The sequence below is a fragment of the Schistocerca americana genome, chromosome 2 (assembly GCF_021461395.2).
Source record: "Schistocerca americana isolate TAMUIC-IGC-003095 chromosome 2, iqSchAmer2.1, whole genome shotgun sequence".
Lineage (NCBI taxonomy): Eukaryota > Metazoa > Arthropoda > Insecta > Orthoptera > Acrididae > Schistocerca > Schistocerca americana.
Window position 1 is genome coordinate 731330265 of NC_060120.1, and position 12560 is coordinate 731342824.

General features: G+C 44.7%; 1 protein-coding gene across 1 annotated transcript in view; it reads right to left on the minus strand.

Moving 5' to 3' along the window:
* LOC124596040 (protein takeout-like) overlaps positions 1-12560 on the minus strand; it is a 123834-nt gene that overhangs the window by 26437 nt on the left and 84837 nt on the right. Inside the window, exon 4 of the mRNA XM_047135009.1 lies at positions 6211-6358. Coding sequence (XP_046990965.1) covers positions 6211-6358 — 148 coding nt within the window. The remainder of the gene's footprint in view (positions 1-6210; positions 6359-12560) is intronic.

The window sequence follows — 12560 nt, forward strand, 5'->3', positions numbered from 1 at the left end:
CGTACAAACATTTAGTCTGTTGTTCTTTTGTTGACCTAAGTGTTCAGACCATATCGTGTAGGTAAGAGTCTAGATAGATTGTGACACAGGAATGTAAGCCGGAAACGCCTCGAATCAGTGCTCCACGTCAACAACTGTTGATAACGCGCTACATGCAAACCGGATGATCTTTTTCGGCGGTACTGCACACACGGTTCGGCAAATGTGTAGCTGGTTTGTCACCTAGGGCCCCATAAAAGACGATAATATTTAAGATTTAAGAACACTAGGAACAAATGTGACACAAACTGCGACTTCCGCTAACCTTGAACTGACGGTGTGACATGCCACGGTGTGTTACAATAGACACTTATCGAAGTTCATCAGGCGTGGACTATGCAATAAAACGTTGACAACATGATACATACTGTATTTGTTTAGACGCATCGAAAACTAATACAACAGCCATTGAACGAGAACTACAGTGTAAGGTTATTAATTCTGAAAGGAAGATTTTAACATGCATGGTGTTACAGAAAAGTTTGGACAGTCATTCAGGAGATGTAGAGGACGTCTTTTGGAAAAATTAAGGATAAGAACAAGTGCCCGAGACCATCATTCACCACAGCAACACAGCATAGCATTCATAGGAGACAAGGCCTGACTACACATCAACCAGCCCCATCTTCTCCATGGTGATCGTGGCAATCAGTCGCGATCACTGAATAACAAGCAACATTGCGAGACGTTCCGCCAAAGGTCGTTCAGCGAACAAAGACACGTTTGCTGCCCACTGGCCGGTGCCGGCGCATGTAATTTCTACCCTCTGTAGCCTCCTGTCCTTTATTTGTTCCGCAAGACGCTCACGACAACTGCTCCAAGTTTGTCGCAATATTTCTGGAACACCCTGCATATGTCAAGCTAAATCTGCAACTGGTAAAGAAAATATAGCTTATTATAACAGTGCGGAAATTACTGAAGAAGTAACAGGAGTAAGTGATTTCTCAGTAATGTCAGTGAGACTGTGCATACTACTTTGAGCTTTTAGACAAGATGATGAGTAATTTTCTCACACCGGAGTCATCAGCTCAGCTAGGAAATTGAAAACGTATTATAAGGAAAAGCGAGGCTCATAGTATCTCTCTCTCTCTCTCTCTCTCTCTCTCTCTCTCTCTCTGTCTCTCTCTCTCTCTCTCTTTCCCTCTCCCTCTCCCTCTCCCTCCTCCCCTCAAACATTCACCACCTCTCTCTCTCTCTCTCTCTCTCTCTCTCTACCCCTCCCTTTCTTCCTCTGACTCATCAACGTGCCAACCCTCCCACTCACCCTTCCGCACCAAAATACCAATCCTTCCACGGAGAGCTAATCTCGTCCACAAACATATAGAAAACATCGCGCACGCGATCAGACATGTGTGAAAACACATAGCATTCAACATCCAAATGCGAAGGCGTAGCTAGGAACAATGAAGATTACGTTGACAATACTACCAGCACGGAGAGTCCTGTTGCTGTAGCAGAGGGATTGAAGGCTAAGCGATGGGTAAATGATGAAAAATGATTCCTGAGTGCAACTAAAATTTTCCCCAATTGATAATCTGATCAAATTTACCATCAGCTAAAATTATGTGTACTGCCGGCACTGTAACAGTTTGATCGAATGCAGAAGAAGTGGAGAAGTTTTGTTAGGCTTGATCCACTAGAGCACCAGTATTACAAATGATAAAGGACTTGAGCAGACAACTATCAAAATAAAAAATACTAATGTGTGGTGAAATCATACAGTCTTGGCATATCAAAATATTTCGGATAAATGGCAGCATCGGTCGTAAATATTGAAATCCCTTGTTTTACACATCGATTTATGTCACTGCGTGACCATCTCCAGCGCTAAAGTACATAGGAACCATCAGAATGAGGATCTAAACAAAAATGTGGCCCTATTTATACAGAAACAGAAAAGTATATAAAAATATGCAGATTCTCGTACATACCAGATTATCGATCCTTGTAGGTCCATATCGTAATAGCACAACATTTTCTGCGAGGTGTAACATGTACTCTGATGACTACTTCCAACAGATATCTTCACTTTTACTGCAAACAATTTTTAAATTTATAGAAGAGCCCATCTTTTAACCTTAGCAGTTGCTTACCCAACGTAGCTTACACAGCCAACTAGCTAAGCTCATTATTGCAAAAAACAAGCGTTATAATGCGCTCTACATTCGAAAACGTACAACAAGCAGACAATAAATACAGCCAGCCCCTTCCGCCGGAGTTTCGAGTCCTCCATTGGGCATGGGTGAGTGTGATGTTCTTAGCTTAAGTTAGTTTAAGTAGTGTGTAAGTCCTGGGAGCGATACCATAAGCAGTTTAGTCCCTTAGGAATTCACACACATTTGAACATTAAATACAGCAAATATCATTAACAGGAAAACCAAAGCTTACATAAAAATTAACTTTAAAATCACATGACGATTTTTTACAGTCAGAAGTAATAGCAAAACTTGAAAAACCTAGTACAGGCATAATGAGAAATTCAACAAATTGTGCCCCCCCCACGTAACGTATAAGATATATTTTTTTAATTTTTTATGTAGGAATATGCCTAGCGTAAAACGACATAGTGATTTCGTAAAAACTAATACAGAAAAATTTACATCAGAAAACATCATTTTTACATATCCAAAAACATCGACGAAATGTTAAAACAATGACCGTTTACGCCGGCCGCGGTGGTCTAGCGGTTCTAGGCGCGCAGTCCGCAACCGCGCGACTGCTACGGTCGCAGGTTCGAATCCGGCCTCGGGCATGGCTGTGTGTGATGTCCTTAGGTTAGTTAGGTTTAATTAGTTCTAAGTTCTAGGGGACTGATGACCACAGATGTTAAGTCCCATAGTGCTCAGAGCCATTTGAGCCAATGACCGTTTACAATAGGACGTTACACCCTTTCTTATTAAACTCGAAGGCTTGACCAACCTAATCACTGACATTATCAGCGTAAATTCTTCAAAGGCATTTACAAAAAATAATAAAAAGACAGTAACAAAAATACAGTAATCCTCCATATGATAGCTGGACCTATAATAATGCTATTTTTCATACGAGCAACTGATGTTAAATTCCAATAAGGACAAAGTGAGCGATTGCGGTAGATTCAATGAATGAACAGGCAAATGCCAAATATGCACTGCGAATAGAGCTCAAAAATAAAACTAATATCCCCCGTTTGCTGTGAGGAAACCTGTTTAATGTCTCGTAGCAAAAAGTTACCGAAGAAGAGGCTTGCCTAAATGCGTACCAAGTTTATGCTCAAATCGTGAATCGGCGTTTTGCACTGTGTAAGAGCGTCATACCGACTAATCTTCTATGGTCATCCTGCTCACCTCGCTCCCACCCTGAAATACCTTGGCCTCACCCTCGAATGTCACCTCACCTGGACTCCCCATTTCCTTACGATCCAACACTAAGCCCACACTAGACGGCCTCCTGAAACTTGTGCCTGGCTGGACAGGGGGACTGCATCCTTCGACACTCGTTCAAATCCTTAATCCATCCCACCCTTTGTTATACCAGCGTCGCCTGGATTTCCGCCCCACCCACATTCTATAAAGCCCACCAAATCCTCAAATGCCTTGCACTCTGCCTTGCTTTCCGTACCTGCCTCCGTCCTCCACACAGATCCCCTGTGACCTCATCCCTTTCCCACATCATCCTTTTCATCGAACACATCTTCACCCTGTACATCATTCGCAGACTTGTGCCTTTACTATTGTGTTCCAGCCTCTATCCATCTCCACACCCTCCACTGCCTTTAAGAATGTACCTTCCAGTGCCTAACCCTTCCAGAAGATGAGCTCTGCCTTGATATCTACCCCACTTACCAATTCTAACCCCACCATCCCACATCCCCCAGGCTCCCTCTCCCATTCTTTTACCTTCGTCTGTGCTGTTTTATCCACCCTCCTATGCCCCCTCCAGTGCACCCCTTCTGCATCACTGTGCTCCCTCCCGACTTGCCTTCCCTTCCTCTCTCCCACCCCACCCATCTTCTGCCACTTTGTGCACCCCCAACGCCCTTTCATCCCACTCTCTCGTATTCCACCTGCCTACTGCCCCCTCCTCCCCCTCTTTTCCCTTCTTTCAGGCCTCCCCTCCCTTGGCAGGTCCTTCCTGACAATTTTTACCCTTCATTGTGTGTGCTCTGTCTCGTGCAGTGGCTTTGAAGTGTCATCGTTCTGGTGTGTTTTAGTACTGTGGCCAACTTTTAACTTCTGCTTGTGACTTCAGAGTATTTTACATGTTATGCTCAGCTGCCAACTGTGTTTTTCATCTTTATGTGGCCTTTTTTAGCTGTCCCACAATGAATGTTTCTGCCTAAATGTATTTTTTAATCCACATTGGCTTCCCTTATGTCCTCCTTTCTTTCACCTTTTATATGTATAATTTGATCTTTTTATTAAATGTATTATCACTCGGCTGAGGAGCAGGTGAGTCTGCCTGTGTCAGCTCTTCCCTGCCCATGTGGGACAGGGCAATCAAATCACAATAAAGAAGAAAGTAAAAAAGCTTATCTTCTCCCAAAGAAACTTCCAGCGTCTCCCCATCACAGATGACGTGCTTCACCCCTATATTTATCCTTTCCTGCAACTTTTCCTCTCCCTCTTCCTTTCCCTAGGGCTCCCTCTCCTGTCCCGCCCCACTGTGCTGTTTCCTTCCTCCTACCTGCCTGGTATCTCTCTCACCTCTCCTTTCCCTGTCCTTGCGCTCCTTCCTGGGTTGCTCCCTCCCCACCCTCTCTGCCTCCTGCCCCTTCATGTGCTGCTGGCTCCCCCCTTCCTCCCCTTCCTGCCACCTCCTCCTCTGACAACACACCCATTCTTTCTATCCTCTGTCCCTCCTCTCTGGCCTCCCCTCCCTTGGAAATTCGTTCCAATTTTAATCCAGTTACTCTCTGTCGTGTTTTGCTGCTCGCCATGTATGTCGTATATGTGCAGTGTGTGTTCAGTCTTGTTGTCCTATACATGTCCTGTACATGAACGCCGTTTGTAATTGTGCTATTCATGCTGGCAGTGTTTATGTGCTATGTCTTCCTCAAGTGGCATATTAATTATATGTGGATTTTCTGTAAATGTGCCTCATCAAACTACCCCATTTTTTATATATTTAACTCCTATTTTTTACCCCTCTCATGTGTAAACTTCATCTATCATCCCCATATTTTATGTTTGTACCGTTCTCCTGTGATATTTTATACAGTATCTTGGCTGAAGATAGCGAATTGCGCCGCTGCCAGCCCACCCCTGCCCACTTGGGACAGCAGTATGCACTAACAATAGAAAAAAAATTTATATTCCGTCTCCTTTCTGGCCCAGTGGACGGCCTTGCTGCCATGCGCTAGGCAGCTCCCATGGTGCTCCCAAAAATGGGCATTTTTCGTAGCTGCCTGCTCCTTAAGAAACAAGCAATTCCCAGTTTCAAAATTGCAAAAAATCTCCATCTCCTCAAGAAGATCGAGATAGCTGCCATTTTCTCCCACGTGCAACAATTTAAGCTGCGATGTCAAGTCAGAACGAGCATGGCCCATATCCGTCAAATGTGCTGCAAAGCTGGATCTATCATCAATATCCCTTCTAACCAGCGCAACATGTTCACAATAACTTAATCCGAGTTTTCTCCCTGTTTGCCTCACATAAATAGCATTATAATCAACACACTGTAATCTGTAAACCCCTGACTATTGCAAAAAATTGAATTTATATATATGACTAATTAAAATTTATTGAGCCTATCTTCAGTTGAAAATGAGATGCCCACACCAAATTTTTAGAAAATAGCAGCAATTCTAGTACTAAAAATTCCATAATAAGGTAAAATAACAAATTTTGTTCTGTCCATTACTATTTGTAGCTGGCAGACATTCCAACTCATTGGTCTTTCTCTTTTTTGTTATAAATATTTCTTACATAATCATCAGGGCAGTTATTCTAGGCATATTCTCTACTTCCATATACATTAATGAAGATTAAATCTGACTAATGCCACAGTTTCCACAAGCTGTCATAGTGGCTTCATACAAGTTAGACTTCCCATGCCCCATCTATATTTGCCAGGGCCTTTTCAGAACATGATTGCAGATGCAGTGAAAAGTTGAGTAATCGATGGATAGAATCTGATCATGCAGAGGCTTAGAAGTAATAGGTATGCGAGTAGAAGAGGGCATATACAGACCTGCACTCCTTGATTACGAACTGGCTGAGGCCGTGTATGCTGACGTTGGAGAGCTTCTGGCTGAACTGGTTGTTGCCGCTGCCCTCCGTGTTCTCCAGCAGTGGGATGAGCAGCGGCTCCATTGGCGGCAGGTTCATCTCCGGGATCCCTGCGGAAACGCGTGTTCACGGCTTCCTTACATTTACCCCACAACAACACATCAGGCGGGTGACATTCTGAAATATGACCTCGTTCGCGGCCAGGAAGAAACCCACAGATTGCGGAAAGAAAAGAAGAGGAGAATTTATAAGCAGAGACCACTATCACTTCGAATTTAATATCGATCTTTAACATTATAAACTGTTTTTGCATCTCTTTTTCGAGCGTGACTTTCGACTTACTTTTCACGTGATGTGTCTTGACATAAAAGTTTGATTGTTTCTCTTCCTAGGAGGAAACACGAATAGACTGCTTCATACATGGCCGCCCCCGCCATGAAGGATTAATAATAATTGAAGAAGTGCATGAGTTACTTTATATTTTTCAACAGTTCAGCCAACCTCACAGTATGTTCTTGCGCGAATGGGGTAAGGAAGAGGGTAAACATAGTGGAATCGGGAGACAAATATAGTGTACCCGTAATCAGTCAGAGTCTTCCTTTCCGACAGCGGAAAGGATCACTGCAGTAGTAAAGGCAAGGAGAAAGAAGAAAAATGCACCAGCTGTCGTTGCTGACCTTCAAACATAACTAGATTATCGACATGCCATGCGGCAAAAACCAGTGTATCGCAGCACAACCCTTGAACTGACCTATAATTACACAACAAACAAATACGTAAATTTTTCTCTAGATTCCAACACCGTCATGTGGTTAAATACTCACGGGCTTCGCCACCAGTGATTTGTGACTGTCGTGTGGCTGCTGCCATCCGTATATGGTAGTGCTACCGCCAGTTACGTCAAAGGTATCGAGTCCAGCGCCATGTAAGTGATTGTTTTCGTTGCACGCCCATCAAGCACACTTCTTCAGCCTTCCTACAGACGGGTTCGAAACTGTCTTTAGCTGCAAGCTGCTGCTTTACTGATTGTCTTGTCAGATATTCGTATATCGATCACTTCTTTGCCAATTTATGATCGTCTTGTCTTTCATTTTTTGGGAACGCTGCCGAGAATATTCCTACGCAGTTTAACGTCATCAGGGCTTTTTTAATTTTTTTAAGGGGGAGATGGACAACGTTGTTGCGCTTAACTCACGTACTAGAAAAGCTGAGAGAGTCCTTGGACCGCATCAACGACATACATGAGCACATCAAGTTTACAATGGAGGTAGAGGCGGACGGTACCTTGCAGTTCCTTGACGTTCTTGTATGCTTCAAACAAATTGGATGTCTCAGACACAGTGTGAACGGGACGACCGCACGCACGCTATCAGCTGCCACCATCCAGTACAAAAAACAGTATAGTCTGAGAACGTAGGTGTGTCAAGCGGAAGCCATTTCATAAGCTGAAAACCTGGTACAAGAATTTGGCCACTTACAGGAAACATTCAAGTAAAACCGCTAAGGTAACCGACAAATTTCGTAGCCTATTTCTCCGAAGGCAGAAAACTGTCGAGGAGGACACGAAGAGCCTTGCAATTTTGCCATTCTGTGGCTCAGTGCGAGATAAGATTGGTCGGCCCTTAAAGAACAATCAAATAGATTCAGTCTTACGGTTTCCAGCAAACATTGGACAACTGTCGAGGTTTGTGAAAGACAGCATAGCTCCCAAAACGCCCGGGGTTTACTAAATACTGTATGGTTGTGAAAAATTTTATGTCGGAAGAACTGCGAACTGTTGATTAGCGCCGAATAGAAAACGAGTCGGTTCCAGCCTCCAGTATTCCAAGAAATTAGCGTTAGCAGATCATGATCATTAATGCGGAATCAAATTTTATTTTACGAGACATCTACCATTAAACGCAGAAATCGTTTCTGGAAGAGCGTACTAAAAGAAGCGATCGAGAAAAGAATGTCTCAACAACCTAGGTAAAGACTGTGTCTTACAACTAATCCCATCTTTGGATCCGGCCATCAAACGGCTGAAGAGAACACCGTACTTGCACAGAACTGAGCACCAGTGATGGAACAGCTGGCAGGGCGTCTGTAAAGGACGGCAGCAGTAACCACACATCCTCCTTCACAAACAATGCCTGGACCGAAAATCCCCCCTACTTACAACACCTGCTACAAGTCTCACCATCTAGCCGTTTAGTCCCTTGAACCCCCCCCCCCCCCCCCTCAATCAGTCAGTCAATCAATCAAGTCGCACCTTATCTACTTCCACTAGTGAAAACTCACGTTTCCTCTCCAAAAACCTGATCGCAACGTCACCATACGCAGAGTTGATAAATCACTCCACACAAAACTCCCATCGTCTTCCACCCGTCATTGAAGACATCATCCGTTTCATAAACTTAGTCCTGCGAAACATACACTTACATTCGCCTCGCCACCCACACCGTCTTCCAGCTCATTACATATGGTACCTATTCCCAAAATCAACCCCAATTCAGTTTATTTGTCTCGAAAGACCCTGTGAAACCTAACCACGAAACACGTCCAAGAATATGACGTAAAAGGCATGCAATATGCTATCCAAAATATAGCTTCTCTCCACTCCAACAAATACGCTATGTGATCAAAAGTACCTGGACCACCCACAAAAGTATACATTTTTCATATTAGGTGCATTGTATTGCCACCTACTGCCATCTATATGAGCTACCTCAGTAGTCATTAGACATCGTGAGAGAGCGGAATGGGGCGCTCCGCGGAACTCACGAACTTCGAATGTGGTCAGGTGATTGGGTGTCACTTGTGTCATACGTCCGTACGCGAGATTTTCACACTCCTCAACATCCCTAGGTCCACTGTTTCCGAAGTGATAGTGAAGTGGAAACGTGAAGGGACTCTTACAGCTGAAAAGCGTACAGGCCGACCTCGTCTGCTGACTGACAGAGACCACCGGCGGCTGAAGAGGGTCGTAATGTGTAATGGGCAGACATCTATCCAGACCATCACACAGGAATTCCAAACTGCATCAGGATTCACTGAAAGTACTACGACAGTTAAGCGGGAGGTGAGAAAACTTGAGTTTCAACGTCGAGCGGCTGCTCATAATCCACACATCACGCTGGTAAATGCCAAACGACGCCTCGCTTGGAGTAAGGAGCATAAACATTGGACTACTTAATAGTGGAAAAACGTTGTGTGGAGTGACGAATCACGGCACACAATGTGGTGATCCGATGGTAGGGTGTACGGCGAATGCCCTGTGAACGTCATCGGCCAGCGTATGTAGTGCCAACAGTAAAATTCGGAGGCGGTGGTGTTATGGCACGGACGTGCTTTTTATGGACGAGGCTGGGACCCCATGTTGTTTTGTGTGGTACTAAAACAGCACATAACTGCTTTCCACTGTTGAAGAGGAATTCGGAGATGGCGAGTACATCTTTGAACACGATCGAGCACCTGTTCATAATGCACAGCATGTGGCGGAGTGGTTACACGACAATAACATCCCTGTAATGGACTGGCCTGCACAGATTCTGACCTGAATCGTATAGAACACCTTTAGGAGGTTCTGGAACGCCGACTTCGTGCCAGGCCTCGCCGACCGACATCGATACCTTTCCTCAGTGCAGCACTCCGTGAAGAATGGGCTTCCATTCCCCAAGAAACCTTCCTGCACCTGATTGAACGTATGTCTGCGAGAGTGGAAGCTGTCATCAAGACTAAAGGCGGGCCAACACCATATTGAATTCCAGCGTTACTGATGGAGGGCTCCACGAACTCTGAAGTCATTTTAAGCCAGGTGTCCGGATACTTTTGATCTGATAGTGTATCCATCATACCCAAACGAAATCATGTCCACTTCTTCAACGAAACCTTCCTCCAACCTCACCATTCCATACGAATGTCTCCTTCCATTCGACATTGCACTGATAATTCCAATATTATTGCTTATGCTGAAGAGGCCATCGTCCATCTCCAAAATATCTATTCTGCACCCCAACCACTCCTAATTCATCCAACTGAGTATTTCATCTTCACCATCTTTCTCCCAAAACTCAAACTAACCCTTTCCACTGCCCTCATCTGCTCTAACATCCCACCCAAGAAGATTTCCTATCCAACCTTTGCTACATATGTTGCTGAGTACCTTAACCTGTACTGCTGCACACCTGCCAAAAACAGCAGTGCCATTAGCTTATCAACATCATCAATGGCCACGATATATACATCCCTGTCTACAGACAGACATCCCTGACACATACTGTTCCCAATGCAATTGTTGTCTCCCCTAACCTCTTGAGGCCCAGTTGAAGTCCTGTGTCAAAATGGGTCCTCTTCCAAATTTCATATCATATACGCAACCCAGTTCGCCCCCCTCCTAATCACCTACCCCGACAAATTTTGGACTCTCCCAGTGCAGACTAGAATCCCTGTCGTGTCCAAACGCACACCATAATGGAATGCCATAACCCCAGCCTTCACAATCCTAACAATGTTTGGCAAACTCAGATGTAATTTCCAATCAAAACCCACTCCGAACTGTCTACAAAGACCGTCCCACTCCCACTCCATATGTTCTTGCCTGCTCCAGAATTGCTTTTGTGTCTACAGAGATTTCCATCATATTCGCAACTGGTACACTCACACGCCACCGACGTATCCATCGCTGTTACTTACAAGCGAAACGACGTCGGAATGGCTCATGGTACGCACTAAACTAACCGAACACATATAAATTTCACAAAGTTTTGCGAAGCGCCCTGTAGGCTCTCTGGAAATACTCCACTCCCACATACCCCATCCTATGTAAGACCAGACCACTTCCCGGCAACACTACTGAAGCAAACCACTTCACATACCACCTGGAAGACACTTTCACCGTCCCATAAGGTCCCACCTTTGACTACTCGATTGATCCCTTATTGTATGAACATACAAGTCTCGCACCAAACTTCCATTACTTCCGCAGCAGTCGACGAACTCAACATGGGAGTAACAGCTGAAGTCATTGCACAAACACTCGCTAAAAAGCGATACACTGCAGCTCACCCGGTCACGATACAGGAATGTCTTAGAGCCTATCACGAAACCCCTGCCATTCTTTACAATAGACCCTCAACATTGGAAAATGTCCAAATCCTCCTCTTCCTAAAACCTACACAGGGAATCTTCCAAAGCCTCCTGTTCCTGAAACTGATAAACCATCACCAAAGGCTTCATCCTCTCGATCTGTCAGCCTCACCTTGGATTTCAGCAACACCGTTGAAACCATCCTTATGCAATGAATGCATTAGCGCCTTGAAATCCACCTACCCATCCCCAAAGTCCAATGTGGTTTTCGTCCAAACTTTTCCATCGAAGATGAACTTTTTACCTCAGTCACCTTATTTCTCATTAATTAAATAAACGGAAATCTACCATATTTGTCTCTGTAGCCAAATGGGAGCGCAGCTGACTGCCATGCGGAGGACCCACGTTTGATTCACGCTACTGCCAGGGAAAAATAACATGGAATCTCCTTACCATCCAACACAAAACCGACTAAAAATACTAACAGCCCCGCACGTGGAGTCTAAATCGTATCTTTATCCGCACCTAAAATCTCTGATCCACATCGTCCGCAAGTACTACAACGTTGCTTGAATGACCACCTTGCCTACACTCTACAGGGACCTTAAAGTCATGGAATCACCTGCATTCCTCCTCATTTTCTGCGTTAGCCTACCTTCTCCATCTAGTATCCTGTACCAATTCATCCACTTTCCACACCTTCTCCTCTTCTCAGAGCAACCTAAGATCCGACACATTATCATAAAACCCAGTCCCAGCACCCAATATTCCACCTGATATGCCATCAATCCAAGCGCCCGCGCCATTACATCCTATTTCAGCTTCCTGCACGTTCATGTCTTATCCATCCTTTCCCCCCGGGATTTCAATCAAGTCCCATTACCGACAATGATATCCGTCCAGAGTCACACCCGTCTTTCCAAACCTATTCTCCAACTCATATCATCCATCCACTTTCGTCCGTCCCCTTTCCTCCAGCTTGCTGACTTGTGGTCGCTATCTGCGTTTCCACAGGGCCCAATGGTCATTCTGATCATCGCACCCTCATCATAAGCACGATCATTTGTATGCATCACCAGCGTACCATTACACCATAGCATCATTCACATTATATCAGTAATTGTATTTTATGTGGTGTCACCGCAAGGCAGCACACTTGCTAGGTTGTAGGCCTCAAATCGGCCTCGGTCCGTCAGTATACATCGGACCCGCTTGTCGCCACTGTGGATGCTAGCAGACCGATCG